This window comes from Podarcis vaucheri, assembly GCF_965113315.1.
Source record: "Podarcis vaucheri genome assembly, chromosome: 14".
In the NCBI taxonomy this organism is placed as follows: Eukaryota; Metazoa; Chordata; class Lepidosauria; order Squamata; family Lacertidae; genus Podarcis; species Podarcis vaucheri.
This window is the reverse complement of record NC_138752.1, coordinates 20,070,104-20,096,188: the sequence shown is the minus strand read 5'-3', so window position 1 is coordinate 20,096,188 and position 26,085 is coordinate 20,070,104. Positions and strand designations below refer to the sequence as shown.

Genomic DNA, 26,085 nt, shown 5'->3' with positions numbered 1-26,085 from the left:
ACTTCACACCAAACCCTTTTAGCTCACAAGCACAGAATCTCCATGGACAGCAAGTGATAGCCTCTGTATGGATATAGCCCTTCCATGTCCAAACACCGCAGACAGGAACTTTCAGGTCATTGTCATTAACACAGTGCCATCTGTACGGCATTTGATGGAGAAGCAGCTAGCCGGTTTTTACCTCCCATGTTGCGCACCCCCATATATGGAGATGAGAACATGAGAACCAAGCCCACGGAGTCCTCTGAGCTAGATCTGCAAAAGAGACTCAGCACTTCTGTGCCTGTTTGCCAGCACTGAAACTCCCATCTGAGTCTCTCGCTCTCTCTGCCTCCTCCGCCTACGCCATGATAAATTTAGATCTCTCAGGCCTGGAATACGACTCTGAGCTGGGCTTTCTTCCTGCTCCAGTGAACAGCAATTGTATGGGAAATTTCGGCCGATTGAGGCCAGGAGGTGCCAGTCTGCACCGCCAGCAGAAGGGGTGAGGTTTAATGGGCTTGTTTTGCTCTCAATCGCCGATTTCCTTGGGATGAAAGTGGCAAAGACGTGCAAGGAGGGGGGGAGATTGGGGGGGGAGAGAAACAACCATTCTCTACTTCTTCGGCGATGCACAAAAGCTTTCCGTGGGCAACAGGGCTTTCTTTCTGCAGGACACAAAAGGAAGCCTGAGACTTCCACAAGAAAAGGCTTATTTGCACGTTATACTGAAGAATGGTACCAGCCACCACTACACCAGCACAAGTGTTTGTGTGAAAGAGTGCATGCACGTTGAATTGCACAGATCGACTTAGTGAGCACACAGGTACACAAGCTGTTCACTTGTTGAGCATTACATCTGAGTGACGGGTCAAGTGTACAGCTCAAATGATACACAGGTACACAGATTGCACACTTCTCGGTTGTAGCATGCAAACACCCTTACAGGCACGCTTGAAAAAGGTTCTAGGGCCGGGATGGGGATTGTTTCAGTCTGAGAGACAGAGAATAACTTTTCTTTATCCACTTTCGCTATGCCAAGAAAAAAATATAGAAAGATGATAGATGATAGAGAGATAGATGATATAGATAGATAGATGATAGATAGCTAGATAGATAGATAGATAGATAGATAGATAGATAGATATAGATTAGGTAGATAGATAGATGATAGATAGATAGATAGATAGATAGATATAGATATAGATAGATATAGATAGATGATAGATAGATATAGATAGATAGATGATAGATGATAGATGATAGATAGATAGATAGATAGATAGATAGATAGATGATAGATAGATAGATGATAGATAGATAGATAGATAGATGATAGATAGATAGATAGATGAGAGAGAGAGAGAGAGAGAGAGAGAGAGAGAGAGAGAGAGAGAGAGATGGATGATAGGTGATAGATAGATATAGTAATAATTTTTATTAAGTTGTGTGTTTTACTACTTGAAAAAACTCATTTTACATCCTTAAGATATCGATAACTTCCCTTCTTCTCTTTCTGTGGTTCATTTTACAAAAACTATGCAATTCAGTATTCCATTACTACATCCATCAAAAATTGTTTACACTGTTGAATTTATCTTAATGCTGCCAGCGTTTTCAGCTATACACAATTTTTTCCCATATATTCAAGAATTTTATAAATTTCTGTCTCGCCTTTTCTCTAAACCAGAAAAAGCCCCCAGTGCTGCAACCTCTCTAACCTTGAACCTGATGGGAGTTGCAGTCTAACAATGCCCGGAGAGCACCATGTTGACCACCCCTGATTTGACACATTTACTTTTGGCCTCCAAGTTTGCTACAGTCGGGATGAAGGGTTAAAGAGGCAAAGCTAACAGTTTCAAAGGCAAAAGGTGAGGTCTGGAGGAAAAGAGAACTACACTTTGGCACTCCATTCCCTATTGACAGCAAGCAGGCACCTTCACTGTATTCTTTTTAGTGCTTGCTAAAAGCATTCTTATTTTGGCAAGCCTACTCAGATGCTTAGAAATGCTGGTGTGAATTTGAATCTGTTTTAATATTTTAACTTTGCGTGCATTTTAAAGCATTGGGGGGGGAATCCTTGATTTTATTGTTTTATCTTTTTGTAAATGGCTGTGAGGGCTTGAGATTTTTTTTACAATTAAATGCTGTATAAATTTAATGAAATAAATAAATCACAGAATCATAGGATTGTGTTGGAAGGGACCCTGAAGCTCATATAGTCCAACCCCCTGAAATGCAGGAATATGCAGCTTTCCCATACGGGGATTGAACCTGCAACTTTAGTGTTATCAGCAGCACACTCTAACCGACTGAGCTATCCAGTTAACAAATAACAAATAAACAGAATAAATCAAATTAACAAAATAAATCGCAGAAATAGCCCTGCCAGGCTGAACTTTGGCACATTTCACTATGCATCAATTACCCACTGTCTTGGGCCTAGTTTGCAGCTATGAAGGAATGGGAACAGACCATCCCTGAAGCATCCTAAGAGAGACAACCAAGGAGGGTGTGAGCAGTAAGAAAAAGCCACCAAACAGAGGCTAGGCAAGGCAAAAGTTGCCTGGCAGGCATTGCTAAACGATTTCCAATTAATTAACTGATTACACCAGAGAACAGAAGGGGGATTCATGTGAGCGCTGCTGACCTTTAAGAATAATTAATACCATCAGGATCACAAAACTCATCCAAGCAAACTAATTGGGAACATTTCAATATCACATCTGATCCAATGTCAGGGGAAGGAGGTGGGGACCATGGGGAGGATTCCAGCTAATTTTACCCCACGTGCCTATTTTTGCAATATCCTCAAGGACCCTGCTTAGTCTTGCCTTCTCCTTGCACAAATCCACTTCACCTGGTCTTCTTTAAGAACTCTTCTACCCCCTTTCCCCTAAAGCTTGCTTTCCATGTCGACATCAAGCTTCTAGCCCTTACGCCTGAAGTGCCCTGTCTCTCTGATGGCATTTTGTCTCACAAATCTCCTGTTCTTTTCCTTCCTGCCTAATAATAATACAGTGGACGCTCGGGTTGCGAACATGATCCGTGTAGGATGCATGTTTGCAACCCGCAGCAGCACGTCTGCGCACATGCGGGTTGCGATTCAGCGCTTCTGCGCATGTGTGACCGCCAAAACCCAGAAGTAACCCATTCCAGTACTTCAGGGTTTTGGCGCACCCGTAACCCCCAAAAAAATCCAACCTGAAGTGTCTGTAACCTGAGGTATGACCGTAATAATTTATTATATATACCCCACCCATCTGGCTGGGTTTCCCCAGCCACTCTTGGCGACTCCCAACAGAATATTAAAAACGCGATAAAACATCAAACATTAAAAACTTCCCTAAACAAAAAGTCAGATAGTTGTTTAGTTCTTTGACATCTGATGGGAGGGCGTTCCACAGGGCGGGTGCCACTACCAAGAAGGCCCTCTGCCTGGTTCCCTGTAACCTCACTTCTCGCAGTGAGGGAACTGCCAGAAGGGCCTTGGAGCTGGATCTCAGTGTCCGGGCAGAACGATGGGGGTGGATCTGCCAGCTGTGTTCAGAAATGATGGGGTTCTGTCTCCTGACATGAACAGCTTGTGCAGTCAGCACCATTTCCCACTCACCTTCCTAACAGTGATTAGACCTAAATTCACCCCAAATTATATGCCTCTCCTGCCCCCCAGATGTTTCCATCAGGGCCGTTTCTCAAAAACTAAGGGCTCACCCACATTCACCTTCTAGGCACAAATCTGGGCTTTCCAGGCCTAAGCGGTTTTTTTGCCTGTTTTTGTCCTAGTACTTTCCTTCATTTCACCACTGAATCAGAGCAAACTGCAAACCAAAGAAACCCTCGCAGCTGTTTGGTCCGATTCAGCAAGTAAAACGTGGGTTTTCCCAGGGAATGAATTTGGGGGAGGGGGGAACACAGCTCAGACATGGTGCTTTCAAGCACAGACCTGTGCCTAGAAAGGAAGTCTGGATGAGCCCTGAGTGAAAGCTCAATTCACACCACAACCCACATCCCCTGATTCGTAACAATGCACATCTATTCGAAGAATGCTAGCTTGCTTGCAAGGTCTGCTGGTGCTGCCTCTTCTGCTGCTGCTGCTGCCACCCTATGCAGCCTCAAAAATCTGCTGCAGAGCTTTGTGACACCCCCTGGAGAATATTCAGAGCTGGAGAGAGGAGAAGAGACAGAAAAAGTCCTGTTGCACAGGCAGAAGTCTGTCTTGCTCATGTAATAGCAATGTTGGATACAGTCCAAAGAGATGAACAGCCAGTTGCTCACAAAAGGACCACTTTAAGTCAAAAATCAGCTCACCTTTTGCCCCGAGGGTCTCTGATGGCCAGGCTATATTTTGCCTTGCACCAGCAGTTTTTTCCCTTTATTTCTAAATTGCAGGACTGCAGCTCAAGGTCATGGGTACTGAAAACAACATCCATGACCACAACCATTGGGACTGAAGAGTGGATGACTAATAGCCTTGTGCATATCAAATCAAGGCAGAGAGTCTGCTTGCGTTCTCCTCCATTCTGCTCGCCGTCACCCAAACATGCAGCCTGCAAGTTCGCTTGCTTGCAGCTTTGAGCATGCCTGCTGTTTGTGCCGCCTCTCCTAGGGCTTGCTATTCCCCATTCTCCCAAACTAAAGCTGGAGGCTGGCTTATAATGACCACAGCTTAACCACTGCACCCCAGGTTGTTCCCAGATGACTGGCTTATTGAGCATTCGTTCTGCTTTGTTTGTGGAGAGGTTATGTGAGGTTACGTCAAACAAGTGTTATCCCACACTTTCCCCAGTGCATTACCTTGTCACTTTTCCTTATCTCAAAAAGTACGATGGTTTTTTTGGGGGGGGGACTTGTTGTGTGCAAGAGCTCCAAATCAAGTGCTTAACCACACAACCTGAATTTCCTAGTATGTGACTGAATCTGATCCAGAACAGCTCTGAAAGCTCTCCCGGTGGAAAACAATGCAATCGCAAATCTCCTTGGAGTTGTTTCCTCCCTGAAGACGCTTGTTTTGTTTGCCTTTTCTCTCAAAACCTTACATCTTCAACCTTACCTTTGCCTGCTTGCATCTTCACGCGCCAGCACATTGAAGAAATGAGTGGCTCTCGTCTCACATCCCACCTTCTCCCACATTACTGCTGACAGATCCTGTTCACAGACCGTGCCGCTGACAGAACCGGAATGACAATGCAGGCTGTGACGCTTTATCCCCGTGATGACAGAGCCTCTAATGTGGAATCGGCACTGGTGGAATTGTAAGTATTCCCACCTGGTCTCTGTTGCACCACATAATTCTCTGTTTGGCTATATAGATATATAGATAGAAGTGGGGAGGACCCTACAATCTCATACTAAAATTTTATACTTCTAATAAAACACGGTAGTGTGGAAGTTATGGCATATTAAATTGTTCCTGGTCCTGCATGAGGCACAAATTAATGCCCCATCAGTCAATACCCTGCCATAACTTAGTGCTTCAACAGCATAGCCTTGGAATGCTCCTGTTTATTGAGCATTCCTCTTGATTTGTTTGCAGGGAGATTAGAGGACGTTGGCCATTTAATGAGCATCCATTCATATTTGCTTGCAGTGAGGCTAGATGACATTGCATCAAAGCAAATGTTTTCCTAAACCTTCCTCTGCTTTCCCCCCATCACTTTCCTTCTTTATTTACTGCATTTTTAATCCCAGCTTTTTCTACAAGGAGCTCAAGGCAGCATACATGGATCTCCCTCCTCCTCATTTAGTCCCTAAACAACCCTGCCGTTAAGCTGAGATGATGTTGTTGTTCTTGTTGTTGATGATGATGTTCTGCACATCTGACTGGGTTGCCCCAGTCACTCTGGTGGCTTTCAGCAAATTAAACCACCAAACACAGTAAGACATCAGACATTTAAAACTTCGCTCAGTAGGGCCTCCTTCAGATGTCTTCTAAAAGTCAGATAGTTGTTTATTTCCTTGACATCTGATGGGAGGGTATTCCACAGGGCGGGCACCACTACCGAGAAGGCCCCTCTGCCTGGTTCCCTGTAACCTCACTTCTCACAGGGAGGGAACTGCCAGAAGGCCCTCGGCGCTGGACCTCAGTGTCTGGGCAGAATGATGGGGGTGGAGAAGCTCCTTCAGGTATACAGGGCCGAAGCCATTTAGGGCTTTAAAGGTCAGCACCAACACCACTTGAATTGTGCTCAGAAACATACTGGGAGCCAATGCAGATCTTTGTAGAGGCAGTGACGGGTCCAAGGTCACCCAGTGAGCTTCATAGCCAAATGGGGATTTGAACTCATGTCTCCGGTCTGACACTGTACCACACTAGCTTCTCAGTGTAGGGAACAGGCCCCTTGCACAACATAATGGCACAGTCTAGTCCAGCATCCTGTTCTCAAAGTGGCCAACCAGATGCCTGTGGGAAGCTTGCAAGATGGACATGAGCACAACAGCACTCTCCCCACCTGCATAATGGTGATGCTTCTGGCAGAGAAGGCAAAGCACAGGTATTGTGGCCAGCAGCCGCAGATAGCCTTGTCTGCCATGAATCTGTCCAATCCTTTTTTAAAGCCATCCAAGCTGGCAGCCATCACTGCCTCCTGCGGCAGCGAGTTCCTTTGTTTAACTGTGTGCAGTGTGGAGAAGTACTTCCTTTTCTCTGTCCTGAATTCTCTAATATTCAACTTCATTGGATGTTCATGAGTTCTGGTGTTATGAGAGAAGGAGAAAAACTTTTCCTCTATCCATTTTCTCCATACCGTGTAAAATTTTATAAACTTCTCTCATGCCAGCTCTTACCTTTTCTCTAAACTAAGAAGTCCCAAATGCTGCAACCTTCCTCACAGGGGAGTCTATCCAGGAAACCCCAATCCCAATCATTTGGGGAAATGGAATAATAATAATAATAATAATAATAATAATAATAATAATTTATTTATACCCCATCCATCTGGCTGGGTTTCCCCAGCCACTCTGGGCAGCTTCCAACAAAGTGTATTAAAATACAGTGGTCTGTTAAACATTAAAAGCATCCCTAAACAGGGCTGCCTTCAGATGTCTTCTAAAAGTCAGATAGTTGTTCTTCTCCTTGACATCTGGTGGGAGGGTGTTCCACAGGGAGGGCGCCACTACCAAGAAGGCCCTCTGCCTAGTTCCCTGTAACTTGACTTCTCGCAGTGAGGGAACTGCCAGAAGGCCCTCGACGCTGGACCTCAGTGTCTGGGCAGAATGATGGGGATGGAGACACTCCTTCACAAAAGCTCCAAATCAGCTTTAATTTGACGGTATGCGATGGAATCCCTCCTGAAAATAGCAACAGTTTAGAAGTGTCCCCAAAGTGCAATGCTTACTTTCCGAATGTGCCTCCTTCCTCACGCAGGCAAACTAAACTCACTGCAGCCAACTGAAGTCAACCAACCATGCCCTGAGCCCTCCCACCTCTCTCACCACCAATGACAACAAATAAATGAATAGAAAGAGACCCTACACGACGCCGACACAAAAACCTTGCACATACACTATACAAAGGAACAAAACTCTACTACCCTAACCTTCTCTCTCACACACTCTCATTCCCTGCCTCTCTTCTTCCTTAAACTTTTAATATCTATAGCATTAGTGTCTCACATCGAATATAACTGACCTGTGGAAAAGATTCTATGAATGGGGAAAAAGAGACCCTGTATGTACTTTTACAATTCAAGAAAATCTTCAATAAAAATTTCTTTTTTTAGGTGACACTGTTAACAAGAGGTTCACAAAGTCTGTGTTGTCTGATTGTTCAGCTTCTCAACTACCTCTGGCTTTCCTGAAGCAATTATTTACTTTTTTATCTTCCCCCCCCTCCACTCAGGGTGGTCTGCAGGGTTCTTCCTCTATTTTATCCTAATAACAACCCTGAGAGGTTGGCCATGCTGAAAGACAGTATTAAGAGACTAGTTCAAGATCCCACCCCCACCCCCGGGCTTCGTGGCTGAGTCAGGATCTGAACTTGGGTTGCCCTGGTGTTAGTTAGACACTCTTAATTGCCTAGTCTTAGTCTGACCCTCTTTAAACCACAACAAGGCAACAGACTTTTCAGAAACTCCTCATGAGCAAAAATGTCACCTGGTCACTCGAGGGCTCAGCTTGCTAATTGTGTGCTTTAGCAAAGATTAAGTGACGGAATGATGTACTGTGTATTTCCCTAAGGAAATAAATGGTTAAAATGAGCAACATCTGAGGATATGGTAGAGATACCATACAACTGCTTAGTTATGCCAACTGCACTTAGATCGCAGGTGCAAAAGCAGGGGGGGGGGGAAATAGCTCTGAATAAATCTTGGTTGTAATTTGCAAACATATGACAACATTGGTGCATCAGTCAGGTCTCCCTGCATATGAAAATTGCAAGCAGGCTAGAAATGTGGTACACAGAACAGCTAATTGCTTGATAATAAATCTTTTCCTACCTTACAGGATTGTTGCAAGGATTTGCATGTACAGTGGTACCTCGGGTTACATACGCTTCAGGTTACAGACTCCGCTAACCCAGAAATAGTACCTCGGGTTAAGAACTTTGCTTCAGGATGAGAACAGAAATCATGCTCCGGTGGCACGGCAGCAGCAGGAGGCCCCATTAGCTAAAGTGGTGCTTCAGGTTAAGAACAATTTCAGGTTAAGAACGGACCTCCGGAACGAATTAAGTACTTAACCTGAGGTACCACTGTATAGCTTTCCCAGAGAGGAAGAGGGATTGACTTTTAACCCACTCAAAATGTAGCTCTGTGAGAGGGAGAGGGGTCTGTTAACAACTCCCTGCACCCTGAACAAACTACAGCTCCCAAAATTCTTTCAGGGAAAGCCATGACTGCTTAAAGTGGTATCATACTGCTTTAAAGGTATGGTGAAAATGTGGACTAACTTTTGTGATAAGAAGAAGAGATGAAACAGAGGTCACATGCTAGAGGTTATGCGATGGAAGAGGGGATAGAGAGCCACCAAACATTCAAACCTTTTCCTGAGAAGAAAAAAACACTGTTATGTCCCCGTCAGAGCGAGAGACTGGGGATACTTATCCAATGACCTGCCAACCACACTGGAAAACAGACTTGGATTCTGCCTCGACTGCTTCAGAGGTGGCTGCTTCAAAGTTTACGCTTTGCCCAAGGCCCTGAACAGATCTGCAATCCCACGTGGCATCAGCGACAGCATGAAAGGAAGAGGGCGAAAACATTGCCGCGCACAGCCCAGATGTGCAGCCGCTTCACAATCCGTGCCGGACAAGACCTGAGACCTCAGGAGCCTTTCAGGGAATCCGAACCAAGAAAGGACTGCAGAGAGGCTGGCAGTGTGACAATGGCCTCGTGGAGCAGAGTGGCGACTCTGTAGCAATTGTCCTCAGATGCCCAGGCTGGCAGAGGGAATGGCAGGTCACTTGCCTTCTGGCACTAGGAGTGCAACTGCCCTTCTCCAGCATTTAAAAGGGAAAGGAAAAAGGAAATGGTGACTCGGTGCCCACTGGTAGCAAACCTAGTTTATTGCAATATATATAATAGTATATTATACTAGATACCTAGATACCTAGAAAGCCTAATTTGACAAGATGCTCACAGGCAGAATGCATGTTAGGCATTTCACACATTTATGCAAATGTTGCTTTGATTAATTACACAGCCCAGACAAATGACCTTTGGCATTTGCCAATGCAGGGAGAATGTGTTTGAGTCAACTGCTACTTCTGCTGGTTGAGTGAGGGGTCCTTGCCAATATAGGTAAATCTGTAACATGACAAACTAAAAATTGTGATTAGAAAAAAACAATAGCACTGACCTTGGGGAAAGGTCTTTTAGCACTTATTCACCTCACTCAAAACAATCCTCTTCCAGTTTGGTTTGGTATATAGAGTTAGAGATTCTGAAGATTGATGGTGACGCTTCTTCTGCTCCTGTCCTTAAGAAACAGGAGGCAGTGTGTGTGTGTTTGCACTAGAGATGGACAAATCTGTTTCTCATTTTTTCCATTCTTAAGTTCAGTTCTCCAGTGTAAATTTCTCCCAATAGACATGTTTTTATGCAAATGTGCCTCATAAACACATTTTTATGCAAAGCAGTTGTCCTGAGCACAATGCACTTTTTGTATATTATTTTCATTGACCTATGCACTTCTGTGCACACTTTACACCTGCATATTATTTGTTGTTACTATTTCATTTATTAAATATCTATAGCACTCTGGTACAATACTGGGCTGGAGAATGGAACTGCAAAATCCAGTGGACTGCATGTTTCGAAGGATGGCTGTATCTTGGTTTGTGTATTGGTTCAGAAAGTACAAACTGGAGGCTTAGCCTAATTTCACTCCCATCCCTAGTTTGAGTGCAAGAATAGGGCCAGAGAGACACCAGGGTTCAAATTTCCACTCAGCTAGGAAGCTCACCTTCAATCAGACACTACCTCTGTCTCTTCTGATCAACAGAAGCTGGTGTTCCTGGAGGTAATAAAGGTAAAGGACCCCTGAACGGTTAAGTCCAGTCAAAGGCGATTATGGGGTTGCGGCACTCATCTTGCTTTCAGGCTGAAGGAGCTGGCATTTGTCCACAGACTGCTTTCCAGGTCATGTGGCCAGCATGACTGAACTGCTTCTGGTGCAACGGAACACCGTGATGGAAACCAAAGCGCACGGAAATGCTGTTTACCTTCCTGCCGCAGCGGTACCTATTTATCTACTCCTCTGGGACACACCCCCATGCTACGACACTGCACTGGGCTGCCCTAGATGTAGTTTCTAGAAGTAGATTGAGATTAAGATCTCCGTGAATAGATCAGCTTTCACTATAAATCTATAACTGTATCTATCTATAGATATAGTTAAACACACACACAGGGCGAAGGAAGGAGGTGGTGGGGGCGGGTTGTCCTGGGTGTCATCACTGAGGGGGGTGACAAAATGCCGGGCGGCACTCACCGCGGGGCCTGCAGTGCGCCCGCAGGCTCCGCGCTGCCCCTTACAGTCTGCCCACTGCCTCCTCCTCAGCTGTAGTGGGAGGAGGCAGGCAGACAGAGCCAGTGTGGTGTAATGGTTAAGAGCGGTAGACTTGTAATCTGGGAACCGGGTTCGCGTCTCCGCTCCTCCACATGCAGCTGCTGGGTGACCTTGGGCTAGTCACACTTCTCTGAGGTCTCTCAGCCTCACTCACTTCACAGAGTGTTTGTTGCAGGGGAGGAAAGGAGAATGTTAGCCGCTTTGAGACTCCTTCAGGTAGTGATAAAGTGGGGTATCAAATCCAAACTCTTCTTCTTCTTCGGAGGCCCCGCAGAGCATCCTGCCCCAGCTCGCCCCACCTCACAGGGCGGATGGCCCCACCCCTGGGCACAGGGCACACACGCCGCCCCAGGTGCCTGATCAGCTTGCTCTGCCGCTGCATGCACACACACACACGCACACACACACACATGCATGCGCGCACACACACACAGTAGATACATATAGACGGAGTTTTCTTTAGACAGCTCAGAGACCAACCAGGAATGTTAAGGTGAACCCACATGACCAGGGAACCTTTAGTTTTTCAAATGTCCTTGAATTACAATGTCAAGCATCCCTGGCTATGTAAACTGCTTTGAGGTTTTCCACAATCAACCTCAATAAATAGTAGGACACAACGTCTCCATCGCTGCTTTGACTGAAAATGCCAGGGACTGAGAGTGGAACCTTGTACATGCATCGCATCACTGAGGCTAGAACTACACGTTGCCTAGCCAACCCACCTTCGCTGATTGTTTCAGCAGGGAGAGAAGTGCCTAACTCTCCACAAGCTCACCGCTTTCCCCATATATTGCTTTCTTCACATGCTCAGGTTCCAAAGACAAAGAAACAAAGGACAACTGCCCACCACTTCCATTCTGCAAATTGCCCTCCTTCGGCACCACTTTCCAGAGGAGCTGCACAATGTGTTGTTCCAGACTCAGCTACAGCCTTTTCTATAGCTGGGACGGCAGCTTAAGTGTCGTGATTCAGATGTCCCGTTAGGCAACTTAGAGCAAGCACAAATCTGCCAGAGACAGATTATTTCAAAGCGAAGGAAAACAAAAAACCTCACGCAGCACAACGAGGAGCCACCGAAGGCAGATGGATAAAGCAATTATTAATATTTTAAACAGAGTCCTGACTGCTTGAGATCTGCTTAAAGCATGCACCTCAGTACGTAATTACACGGCCTTAATTTGTTTTCCTGAATGCACCATAAATAAAACGCCGAGCAGAGTCACGCACCTAACAACAGGCTGGCACAGAACAGTGTTTAGAAATAATTGGAGCCCGTCATCAAATGGTTTGCTGCAGTGGCAGTGATGAGCACCATTTCTGAAAAAGAATGGAAGAGTGGTGTTGGTGCAAGACTTCAGAAGTACGCCTCTAAATACCAGCATCAAATGCAGAGAGTTGTTATTGCACTCGGGTCTTGAAAGTAGGCTTCCCATGGGCATCTAGTTGGCCACTATGAGAAGAGAATGCTGGACTAGATGGGGCTGTGGTCTGACCCAGCAAGGCTCTTCCAGACCCTCCAAATGTCCCTATTTTCAAGGGACAGTCGCGAATTTACAGAGCTGTCCCAGTTTCTGATTTGATCCCAGAATGCCACACTTTTCCTTAGGACGTCACTATTTTAATCAGAGAAATGTTGGAGGGTAGGTGACCCCCTGAGCCAAGGAGATAAGTAACTAGACAACCTTTAGAAGACATATGAAGACAGCCCTGCAAAGGAAAGTTTTTAAATGTTTGATATTTTATTATGTTTTTATACATGTTGGAAGCTGCCCAGAGTGGCTTGGGCAACCCAGGCAGATGGGTGGGGTTGTTGTTGTTCTAAAAAAATGTTTAGGGGTGCTCTCATTTTGACTCAAGAAAATCACCATTTTATAGTTCAAATCGGGAAAAATAAATACAGTAAATGGGCAAAAGTACAAAGATTCACAAAATGTTTAGGGGTATGCGTACCCCTGCATCCCCCCAGAAAAAGCACTACTACTACAACTACTACTACTTCTTCTTCTTCTTCTTCTTCTTCTTATTATTATTATTATTATTATTATTATTATTATTATTATTATTAAATAGGGCATCCATATTTTCTTCAGAGAGGATACTCTTTTTTGTTGTTATGGGGTTTAGAACCACAAGATCTAGCAATGGCTGCCAACTTGGATGTCTTTAAAATAGGATCAGACAAATCCATGGAGGACAAAGCTGTCATTACTAGCCAGACACGCTGAGTTGCCGCCAACGTTGGGGAGGTGCCTGTTGTGTGTGCATGACGTTACACATACGATGCCCCCCAACCCAGCCAGGGTGACTCAGCCCACCACCCACCCACCCACTCCCACCAGCCACTTTACCGTCATGAAAGGAACATCCCAGGGGGAAGATTCTTCACCCTTCTGCTTCCCTGGCACAGGTTGTACCAAGGCAAAGACGCTTCACACTGGCACGTCACTGGCAGAGATTGTTAGAGCACTTTCTTGCAAGGCGTCCATCAAAGGTTTGTGCCAGGGCAAAGATGCTTCACCCTGGCGTGTCCCTTTGAGGATCGCCACAGATTTTTTTTCGGAGGTGGGGCCCTCCTAGAAAATATTGTGGGGCCGTGCCCCCCCCCCCCCCGGTGATGCCCCTGTTACTGGCCATAATGGCTATGCTCTAACTCAACTGTAGGAGATATTTGAATACCAGCGGCTGGTTGGGAACAGTGCTGTTGTGCTCAGGTCCTGCTGCAAGATAGGTCTCGCAGGTCTCTGGCATGTCTTAAACAAGCACAAGTCTGCATCAAATGCTATCTGAGGAATCCTGAAGAAATCATTTTTGTTAAAGCAGAGCAGCCTAAGATGTTTTTACAAAGTAAAAGACTGATATGGGGCTCACTCAGCACATCTTAATTAGTCTAAGGTAGGAACGAGCATCTCTCTCTCTCTCTCTCTCTCTCTCTCTCTCTCTCTCTCTCTCAAAAATATGGATTTTGGAGCTTTGTTTGTTACCTGCATTGCCCTAATATGGTTTATGTTGCAAATGTTCCCGCACAAAAACTCCTGAACCCATTGGGCTATAATTTGGCAAGCTTAATCCACTCTGGAGGGGCTTGCGTGCTTGTAAATTTAATGCCATTTTTAGATTCCCTATTATAGCAAATAAGGAACAGAGCTTTTCTTTAGATGGAGTGGTTCAGCACTTGAGACACAGATTGAAATGGAAAGAGCACAGAGCAGAATTTTTAAAATGCAAATATAGCTAGGCGAACCTTGATGGCTTTGCTCACCCATAACATCTACATAGTTCAAAACTCACACAACTATCATTTTTTCCTCTACAATCACGGGAACTGTAAAGTGGCTATGGATCTCCCTTCCTCTCCTTACCTGCCAGAGGCCCTGGGAATTGTGACGTGGCTATAAATTCCCTTTCCTTGAAAAGTGTAGAGTAGCTACTGATCTTCTTTCCCCCCATTCTCTGAGAGCAGTAATGTAGCTTTGAATCACTGGTGGAGATTTCTCACCACCAAATTATCTTTCCCAGGACTCATCCTCCTTTTTCATATCTCAGTGGTGGAACACATGAGTTGCATGCAAACAGTCTCTGCTTCAGTTGCCAGCATCTCCAGGCACACACCCTCCAAGATTTTTCTGATGAAAATAGGGAAGTCCTATTCCATAATGATAATTTTATTATTTACCGTATACCCCACACATCTTACTGGGTTCCCTCGGCCACTCTGGGCAGCTTCCAACATATATAAAACATAATAAAACATTAAACATTAAAAAACAAACCTTTCCTGTACAGGATTGCCTTCAGACAGCTCGGGGGTCGGATAATGCCATACCCTCTAACATTTCTCCAATGAAAATAGGGACAGCCTAAGGAAAAGTCTGGTCTGAAGCTCAATATAAAAAAAACGAAGATCATGGCCACTGGGCCCATCACCTCCTGGCAAATAGAAGGGGAAGAAATGGAGGTAGTGAGAGATTTTACTTTCCTGGGCTCCATGATCACTGTAGATGGTGACAGCAGCCACGAAATTAAAAGACGCCTGCTTCTTGGGAGAAAAGCAATGACAAACCTAGACAGCAGCTTAAAAAGCAGAGACATCACCTTGCCAACATAGGTCCATATAGTTAAAGCTATGGTTTTCCCAGTAGTAATGTATGGAAGTGAGAGCTGGACCATAAAGAAGGCTGATCGCCGAAGAATTGATGTTTTTGAATTATGGTGCTGGATGAGACTCTTGAGAGTCCCATGTACTGCAAGAAGATCAAACCTCTCCATTCTGAAGGAAATCAGCCCTGAATGCTCACCGGAAGAACAGATCCTGAAGCTGAGGCTCCAATACTTTGACCACCTCACGAAAAGAGAAGACTCCCTGGAAAAGACCCTGATGTTGGGAAAGATGGAGGGCACAAGGAGAAGGGGACGACAGAGGATGAGATGGTTGGACAGTGTTCTCGAAGCTACCAGCATGAGTTTGACCAAACTGCGGGAGGCAGTGGAAGACAGGAGGGCCTGGCGTGCTCTGGTTCATGGGGTCATGAAGAGTCGGACACGACTAAACAACAACAAAGGAAAAGTGGGACATTCCTGGATCAAATCAGAACCTGGGATGGTTTCTCTAAATCAGGGGCATCCCTGGAAAATAGGGAGACTTGGGGGGTCTGCAGGTAGGGCTGGGAAACTGTCCTATTTGAAAGCACAGAGAGTCTCTGCCAGTCTGTGTCAGCAATACTGAGCTGTGTCCTCTCCGCCCTCTCCTGAGATTGCTGCTTGTGCGAGCCCATGGAAACATTGTCCAGATTGCAGCTTAAATGCACATTGAACTGTAGCACAAAGCTGCTCCCTTGAAGGCCAGATTGGGACAGTTTCCTTTGATCTCACCAGCTACTGTACTCTGTTCCTGCTGCCCAGAACTCCAGAGAGAGTGATATTTCCACCAATCCTTTTATCCTCGGCCCCTCTGCGCAGCACCTACGGAAAATGTCAAGCCCTTGGCAAGCTGAGCTCGACGCAGGGCAGCAGCTGGCTGAAAGCAGGAAGGGGGACCTCCCAGCGCCAGGCACAGCCTCGCTCCTGGTTTCACGCAGATGATCCTGGGGGTACTGCCAGATGCCCATGTGGCTGACCCTCCGGCTGAATGACAAGGCTGCCAAACTGTAAGAGGGATGGGATTCGGGAACAGCAAAGCACAAAGCTGGAAGAGGAAACTCTCTGAGAAAGATCCAATTTGAAAAGCAACTTATATGCTGCAGTAATTCAAGCTGTCTAGCAGAGTTGCTTGGCCAATAACGCTGAATAAAGACAATGAGGAACTCAGGAAACTGCATCAAAGTGATAGCTTTGATCCATCTAGCTAAGTATTGTCTGCACCGGCTGACAACCACTATACAGAGCATTCTTCTTCTTCTTCTTCTTCTTCCTCTTCTTCTTCCTCTTCTTCTTCCTCTTCTTCTTGTTATTAGTTTACTAATCACCTTCTAAATCAACATCCCAAGGCCATTTAAACATAAGATAATTAAAAATAGTTAAAAACACAAATACAGTGGTACCTCAGGTTACATACGCTTCAGGTTACAGACTCCGCTAACCCAGAAATAGTGCTTCAGGTTAAGAACTTTGCTTCAGGGTGGGAACAGAAATCGTGCTCTGGTGGCGCGGTAGCAGCGGGAGGCCCCATTAGCTAAAGTGGTGCTTCAGGTTAAGAACAGCTTCAGGTTAAGAACGGACCTCCGGTACGAATTAAGTACTTAACCCGAGGTACCACTGTATAAGTTATTTGTAAATGCAGAAATGAATTTAAAATTGGGGGGAGGGGAGGGAGAAACTGAGGGAAACTGAAAATGACAGGATCACCCATCCCTGGTGGGGAGATCACTGTTGCCCTCAGGCTCTGTTGTGAGTTTCTGATTTGCCAGGTGAGAACAGGATACTAGACTAGATCCTGGTCCTTTGGCCTGATCCAACGGGTCTCTTGTGCTGATCCTACAAGGATCTTCTTAAATTATTATGGACTGAACAACTCCCATGGGCAAGGCTGATTCAGGATACAAATACATTTACAACAAATACATTTACAACAAGACTAAAACTCAAGAACGGAGTGCTGGAAACCAATTTTTAGACAAACTATATTAAATTATTATTATTATTATTATTATTATTATTATTATTATTATTATTAAGTTATTATTTATACCCCGTCCATCAGCCACTCTGGGCGGCTTCCATCAAAATATTAAAATACAGTAATGCATCAAACATTAAAAGCTTCCCTAAACAGGGCTGCCTTCAGATGTCTTAATCTGTGGCTTATTTGGTAAAATTTGGAAAATCGATCAAAACGATTTGGCAAAAAAGAATAAAACAAGACTAAAACCCTAGCAAATAGACACTCATGTTCATGATGCATTTATCTAGCTGGAAGAGCCTACTTGAAAAAAAAGAACGAACACTTCCAGCATTGCAAGAAAATGTGGCGTTAGGGAGGTTCTAGATCTCCCATGGCAACCCCTGTGAACAAATCACAATGCATTTTCTCAGACCCAGAACAAACACCTTTATTTGCACAGTAATCTGAAAGCACACCGGAACATCCTCCTCAATGGAAAACAAGAACATCGTAATTACATATGTACACTGCCGAGACAAAATCTATTCATCAACAAATAAAAACAAGCTAGAAAGTTACTTGCATCATGCGTCAAAAGCTCTGCAACTTGACCAGCCTCCAACTATGCTTCCTGTCCTTACACTATTGACCTGTAGGTATTAATGAAGAGTCTGGTGGGGATTAACCCCTAGGGTCTATTCAAATGCCTATGAAGAGTGGACAGAATTACAGTTTTCAACAGCAGCAAACAGTCCCCAAACAATTTGAGTAAATGAGGCTGTATGTTTACATCAACATACCCTCCAACATTTCTCCGATGAAAACAGGGATGTCCTATTCCATAATAATTTTATTATTTATACCCCACCCCATCTGACTGGGTAACCCCAGCCACTCTGGATGGCTTCAAACATATATATAAAACCATAATAAAACATTAAAGATTGAAAAACACTTCCCTATACAGGACTGCCCTCAGATGTCTTCTAAAGGTTGTATAGTTACTTATCTCCTTGGCTCGGGGCTCACATAACTCCAAAACCTCCAAAATAGGCTGATCGCCGAAGAATGGATGCTTTTGAATTATGGTGCTGGAGGAGACTCTTGAGAGTCCCATGGACTGCAAGAAGATCAAACCTCTCCATTCTGAAGGAAATCAGCCCTGAGTGCTCACTGGAAGGACAGATCCTGAAGCTGAGACTCCAATACTTTGGCCACCTCATGAGAAGAGAAGACTCCCTGGAAAAGACCCTGATGTTGGGAAAGGTGGAGGGCACAAGGAGAAGGGGACGACAGAGGACGAGATGGTTGGATAGTGTTCTCGAAGCTTCCAGCATGAGTTTGACCAAACTGCGGGAGGCAGTGGAAGACAGGAGTGCCTGGCGTGCTCTGGTCCAGGGGGTCACAAAGAGTCAGACACAACTAAACGGCTGAACAACAATAAAGAAAAGTGGGACATTCCTGGATCAAATCAGAAACCAGGATGGCTTCGGTAAATCCGGGACTGTCCCTGGAAAATAGGGGAACTTGGAGGGGCTGCATTAAACATCAGTTTCCACTTTACTTTCAAGAGCCGTACTCCATTGCAAGAAACTTGGCTGCAATCTCCATTCCCTTAGAAGAAAGAACTTAAGGAACAGATAGTCCAAATGGTATTTAAGTGTCGAGGCGGGAGGAGGGAAGATTCAACAGAACCAACACGAAGGTTACTGCATAATGACAAGCTCCCTCCCTCTTCATGGTCTTTAAGAACCACGACATGTATTTATTACTGGGGCAGCTGAGTGCTCTTAACAATTTCTGTCCACGCTTTTCTTAACCACACAGTTGTCTTTTCTTTTCATTTGCAGAGATGGTCTTCTTTTATGTAGGCATGTAAGCGCGCTGTCATCTCAAATGCACATTTGACTTCCGTTAACACAAGTCTGCAGTGCTGGAGCGAACAAGAACCAGTAATTCATCCTGTTCTGCGTGCCTGGCCTTCGCAATCAGGCCTCCCCTTCAAGCGATGCCTGCATGTGCTCAGCACCATCCAAGGTTGCAGCTGCTTTGTGGATTAACTTAAAATGAGGGGTGGCCAAGGAGCAGTCAATGCTCTGCAGGCAGTGCTGCCCACCCCCAGCCAATTCTTCTAAGCCCCACATGACCCTGCTGAATCAATGTGTCCTTTAACAAGTCCACAGACAATGCCTTCCACCTGGGAAGATAAGAAAAGATCCTCCAAGTGTCCCTATTTTCCAGGGATGTCCCTGATTTAGAGAAGCCGTCCTGGTTTCTGATTTGATCCAGGAATGTCCCACTTTTCCTTAGGATGTCCCTATTTTCATTGGAGAAATGTTGGGGGGTATGGTGTTATCTGACCCGTGAGCTGTCTGAAGGCAATCCTGTACAGTGGTACCTCGGGTTAAGTACTTAATTCGTTCCGGAGGTCCATTCTTAACCTGAAACTGTTCTTAACCTGAAGCACCACTTTAGCTAATGGGGCCTCCCACTGCCGCCGTGCCGCCAGAGCATGATTTCTGTTCTCATCCTGAAGCAAAGTTCTTAGCCTGAAGCACTATTTCTGGGTTAGCGGAGTCTGTAACCTGAAGCGTCTGTAACCTGAAGCATATGTAACCCGAGGTACCACAGTACAGGGAAGTTTTTTAATGTTTTATTATGTTTTCATATATGTTGGAAGCTGCTCAAAGTGGCTGGGACAACTCAATATGGGGTATAAATAGTAAAATTATCATTATGGATGGGACATCCCTATTTTCATCAGAGAAATGTTGGAGGGTATGTAAGAACACAAGGAGAACTTGCTGGATCAGGGCAAGATCAGGCCATCAAGTCCAGCATCCTGTTCTCACAGTGGCTGACCAGATGCCACCATCAGGAGCTAAGCAACTGCATCCCCACTTGTGATTGACAGAGGCTGATACTTGAAGGCAGACTCAGGCTGTGCACGAGCTGCCTTGCTTTCCTGACCTGAACATTTTCACCTGCTCTGCTCCTGGATCTGATCTGGGGCGGGAGGTGCATGAAGGGGGTAGAAGATTGCTTCTGGGGTGGGGACAAGACAGCCAAAACCACCACTGACATCCACTGCAAATTTAAGAGCTGTAGCTTTAAGAACTTGAGCTTGCTTTTCCCCTCCTCCCTCTCATCCTTTTTTCCTTCTATGCCATGACTTTTTAGATTATAAGCCTGAGAGCAAGGACCGCCGTAAGCGTGATTTTTGTAAGCTACTCTGAGAGCCGCTTTCCCCCTTTTCCTTCATTTTTGCTAAAGGGCAAAGGTAGGCATGGCATCCATAAAAGTCGGGAGCCATTTTCAGTTCAGCTTCGGAATCAAGACATTCTGTTCTCCATGATCTAACTGATAAAGCTGGGACATTATATTGTATTGTGCACAAGGAAGCCTCAGCATCCACAAAACAGGGCATGTGTCACTTGGGATGGGGGGGGGAATAGGGGATGGTGGCCCAGGAAGCATCAGTAAGGAAAAAAAGATCAATATTATTGGACCAGTCGTAGAGAGAGAAAGAGCAACAAACCCCTCAAGAGAATTGTGGAGTGGGAGGGGGAAAAAACCCAATTAATTCCAAGAGGGGAATAAGAACAATTAATTCCAGAGGAGTGGGAATAATCAATTGCGAACTGAATGAGGAGGGGTGAAGGTCTAATACATCTGGAGAGTTTTTCTGCACATGCAGAGAAAATGAGCCATGAATTCCAAAGGGCTTGGGATGAAGGGAAGAATCAACAAGATATTGAAAAACCAAAAAGCATTCTCTTTCTGCTCCCCCCCCCCTGCTTAATTGGGCCTATGAAAGGATAAGGAGCTGAAGGCAAGGCCAAATGTCTAACAGAGGAGCTTGAAAGCAAGGACTAAGAACATAAGAAAAGCCCTGACAGATGATTCCAAAGGCCTGTCTAGTCCAGCATCTTGCCAATCACATGCCCACGGGAAGCCTGTAAGCAGGACCTGAGCTCAACAACATTTGGCTGTTTTGAACCTCCCTTTCTGAAGTCCAATCTTATGGGTGTTTGCTTGGAAATCCCACTGGCCCTACCATTAGGCAAAGTGAGACAGCTGCCTTAGGTGGCAGGTGCCTAAGGGCAGCAGCTCCTCCCCTCCTCCTTAGTCTCCCAATATGGTTAGATTAAGGTTAAGCCATCAACAGTGTTATCCTCCATGGGTTTGTCTTTCCAACATGCTTTACCCTCTCCTAGTAATATAAGACAAGAAAATCCCTGTTGGAGCCAACCAAAGTGATATCTAGACCAGGATCCTCTGTCTTCCCAGTGGCCAACCGCTGCCTCTGGGAAGCTCTCAGCGTAGCTAGGTGGCAAAAGGGGAGGAGGCTGTTGCCTTCCTGTCTTGCTTATGGACCTCCCAGAGATATCTGCTTGGTGTTGTGGAAAACAGGGTGCTAAACTAGATTGTTGCAAGGGAGGAGGGGTGCCTTGTGCTTTTTTGTAAACCGCTTTGAGGTCTCCTACAATCAAGCAGTATATAAAATTTTACGAAACAAATAACTTATACTGAGCCAAACCATTGGTCCATCTGCCTCAATGCCATTTACACTGACTGGCAGAAACTCTCCAGGGTTTCAGACCAGGGATGTTTCCAAGTTAATGCTGGGATTGAACCTGGGACCTTCTGCATGCAAAGCATATGCTCTACCATTGACCTACATGTATTTGATATGGAGCTGCCAAACCTACAGGGCTGACTTGAAGTCTACAGATTTGCCTGGACCCTTCCAGGTGGCAGGCTTGAATTTTCAGGTAGGAGATGCAGACACCTAGACATACACCAGAGATAACACTGGGGGATCTGCTCTCCACTGCTCCCTTTGACCGGGCAGGTCTCTTCTTGTGAGGTTGCTTAGAAAATGAGATAATGTACAGAAGAGAGGGAGGGGAGGGCATGTGTAAGAAAAAGCCGATGGAACAATGTTGTTGTTGTTTAGTCATTTAGTTGTGTCTGACTCTTCGTGACCCCATGGACCAGAGCACGCCAGGCACTCCTGTCTTCCACTGCCTCCCGCAGTTTGGTCAAACTCATGCTGGTAGCTTCGAGAACACTGCCCAACCATCTCGTCCTCTGTCGTCCCCTTCTCCTTGTGCCCTCCATCTTTCCCAACATCAGGGTCTTTTCCAGGGAGTCTTCTCTTTTCATGAGGTGGCCAAAGTATTGGAGCCTCAGCTTCAGGATCTGTCCTTCCAGTGAGCACTCAGGGCTGATTTCCTTCAGAATGGATAGGTTTGATCTTCTTGTAGTCCATGGGCCTCTCAAGAGTCTCCTCCAGCACCATAATTCAAAAGCATCAATTCTTCGGCAATCAGCCTTCTTTATGGTCCAGCTCTCACTTCCATACATCACTACTGGGAAAACCATAGCTTTAACTGTACGGACCTTTGTTGGCAAGGTGATAGACAGGACTTATCAGAAGGTGGAGGGGAGGGAGGAGGAATTAAAGCAGCTGGGGAAAGGAAGAGTTGTGCGGATTGGAATTTAGCCTCCAAAATTATTGGCTGCAGTCTTCTAGTCCTCTGTGATTCTTCTACAGTAAACGCTTGCGCAAATGCGGCTAATGCTTGCACACTCCCACAGAAGTGGTGAAAGAGAGACGTTCAGCAACAGATTTGACCTTCTGCACGCATACTTTGGGTAAAACCATTCAGGGATACAATTATGCATTCGTTTTAAAAAATAAAATAAAAAGAAGAACGTTCGCAGCATTTCCGAAGTGTGTGGGATAGGCATTCCTGGCAACAGAATCCAAAGACCAGAATGCCTGGAAAGAAACGACTGTATAAACTTAGCACTGAAGCTTGGTAGAGCCGAGTCGAAACTGTTTCAGCTGTTTTGCAAATCGTTGGCAGTGCAATATTACATATATATAAATACCACAAATTGGCAATTTTGACCAAAAAAAAAAAAAGTGACACAACCTGTTGCTAAACATTTACATTTGGAGAATCACAGCTTGCTGGACTTTGCAATAATTGCAATGGAGATGTCAACAGATTCAATAATGTTAGCAAAAGAAAAGGAGTAGGAGTAGGAGGAGAATTTCTGGATGTATATACTGGGCACATTAACACCACATGGCCTCAACCTGGAAAGTAGTACCAACATAACTTAGCTTCAGCAAATGGATTCCTTCTGAACATCCTCTCTTCAAAGCTCTATAACCGCCACCTTGGAAACAACATCATTTTTATCATAGCAACTGATGAAGGCAGAAGCCCAAATGTTTTGCTATGACAATCAGAATTTCTGTTTTGTTAGTCACTGTAATAAGCATATGGTTTTAGTGATCAGCTGCATCCTTCCAGGATCCAGAAGAAACTTATCAGAAGAGTTGTTTGATGCTTTCAATTCTGCCTGACCACCCCTTTCTGATTTTCAGTAATTTTTCAGCATTTCTCATCAAAATGCCCACTTGCTTCTTGACATTCCCATTTCATCACCCCTATTCCATTTGGCTCCCTCGTGTTGGGCCATCACCACATAGTCCTTGTTTGATTACACTATCCATGTGACTAAATCACGGAACAGGAAGCAGCAGTGAGAAGGGGAAAACAATGGTGCCAACAGGATTTGTCAAAACTGAATATTCTCTCAAAGTGCTCTTCAGGTAGGGATATGGATCAATCTTTTTCTAGCCTATTCCATTTTTTCTGTATGTTTCTTCATAAGCCTGTTTCACCCACTTCTTGCAGTATTTTTTAAAAATGCATGAAACTTAAACACTTAATTTTACCCTAGCATATGCCTTTATAAACATAATTTGTATTTAAATGCACATTTCAAAGCAGTTCAGCCCCACCCATTTTTTATAAGTCAAGAACCACATTGTGAATTTCAGAAAAACATGAAATCCAATGCATAACTATATTCCGATCCATGCATTAGTCCAGGAGGTACAGACCAAAGTCAGTTTGCATCAAAATCCGCAGAAATCAAATTTCTCAAGCACCCATACTGGGGATGGGGGGGGGAGTGGATTCCACCAGAACCAACCTTTCTAATAAAAAAATGGGAAGTGTAGAATATATCTAGAACAACAGTCATTCCACCCAGTTGACCCGCTTCATCCAATACTCCACAGACATGTCTCACTTCCAGAGACTGAATACCACGCATATAGCCCTTGTTTGTGGTCCCAGCTCCTTCTGTTTTCAAGATGCCTTCCAGCTTAGCCTTACACTGTCAAAAAGCCCCTGTATCATCGCTTGGTCCTGGCTCATATGCTTTTCTAACGAGTCAGTAATTAAGAGCGCAAGCTGTCAGCCATGTGCCTGAGGTATGACAGCAGGGAGGAAAAACAGATATTGCCTTGCGTCTCCCGTTCGTTATGTGTTAATGAGAACGGTTTGAGGCTGCGTCGCAAATGCCAGACTGATACAAGCACCTTGGCCCAGTCTCCCCCCTATCCACCCACCCCCAATGGTATCTCCCTCCCCTCCCGCCCCCGAACCTCATGCTGAAAGGGAAACTTTCTACTGACCACCTAATGGGTGTTAATGAGGAATTGCTCATTAGTGCCGCAATCAAAGTTGCTTTGGTTATTAAGACACCTAAATCTGCCAGCTGCCCATGGGGAAAGAATTGTTTGAGGCTCTCCTTTCTCTGACCCCTTTGATTTCCTCCTTTTTCTTCCTCCCTTTGCCTCCCATACTTTCGCCCCCCCCCTCTCTTTGCATCTACCCTGCTCCTCTGACTTATCTGTCCTCAAGCAACTGCATGGAGAAGAACTCCCCCCCCCCAAAAAAAAAGCAATTGCACAGCACGGCGACCCAGAGATGGGTCGGTCAGGGGGTTGAAGGAGGGAAGCAAAGCAAACCTACTCACATGTAGTGCAGGTGGGGGTTTTTATCAAATGCTCGAGGCTGGATGCTCCGGAGTCCAGAGTCCATGATTGTCCTGAAAAGAAATGGAAAAGGTCAGCAATAGCAAGGTAGTCAAAGCCCTGTGCTCATTTTGAGGAGGTAGATAGGAACATGCCATGCCCATTTGAAAGAAGAAATTATGAGCAGGGAAGGCCTAGAAACCAGAACAAGTCAGGGAAAGGTAACTGAGGCCCCATTCTTGCCTTATACAGTCATACCTTGGAAGTCGAACGGAGTCCGTTTGACTTCCCAAATGTTCGGAAACCAAAGCATGGCTTCTGATTGGCTGCAGGAACCTCCTGCAGCCAATCGGAAGCCCCGTCGTCCTTTTGGCTTCCAAAAATAATTCGCAAATTGGAACACTCACTTCCAGGTTTGCGGCGTTCAGGAGCCAAAACGTTCGAGAACTAAGCTGTCCGAAAGCCAAGGTACGGACTGTATTTAAAGCACTGTGATACCACTTTAAACACAGCCATGGCTACACCCAAAGAATTTCAGGAGCTGTAGTTGTTGAGGATGCTGAGAGATGTTAGGAGGCTCCTATCTCCCTCTCAGAACTACAGTTCCCAGAGTTCCCTGGGAAGAGGAACTGTGAAAGGTGACTGTTTGACCATTCCGGGTCCCATCAACTTCAAGGCCCCTCCTTAAAAGGCTCTTTGTCTTTACACCTGACTTGGACTGGACAGCCCTTCAAATAGAGGGACAGTACCTTTGGGCCATGGGATGTGGGTAGCATTGTGGTCTAAACCACAGAGCCTAGGGCTTGCTGATCAGAGGGTTGGTGGTTCAAATCCCCGTGACGGGGTGAGCTCCAGTTGCTTGGTCCCTGCTCCTGCCAACCTAGCAGTTTGAGAGCACGTCAAGTGCAAGTAGATAAATAGGTACCGCTCCGGCGGGAAGGTAAACAGTGTTTCCGTGCGCTGCCCTGGTTCGCCAGAAGCGGCTTAGTCATGCTGGCCACATGACCCGGAAGCTGTCTGTGGACAAACGCTGGCTCCCTTGGCCTGTAGAGTGAGATGAGCGCCGCAACCCCAGAGTCGTCCGCGACTAGACCTAATGGTCAGGGGTACCTTTACCTTTGGGCCAGGGACATGGGGGTGCAGAACC

The 26,085-nt window shown here is 45.4% G+C and overlaps 1 protein-coding gene across 3 annotated transcripts in view; it reads right to left on the bottom strand.

Annotated features, from left to right (window-relative positions):
• NTRK3 (neurotrophic receptor tyrosine kinase 3) overlaps positions 1-26,085 on the bottom strand; it is a 408,224-nt gene that overhangs the window by 272,223 nt on the left and 109,916 nt on the right. For all 3 annotated transcript variants that reach the window (XM_082198419.1, XM_082198420.1, XM_082198421.1), the window contains exon 3: positions 24,941-25,012. In XM_082198419.1, the coding sequence (XP_082054545.1) occupies positions 24,941-25,012 (72 nt within the window). The remainder of the gene's footprint in view (positions 1-24,940; positions 25,013-26,085) is intronic.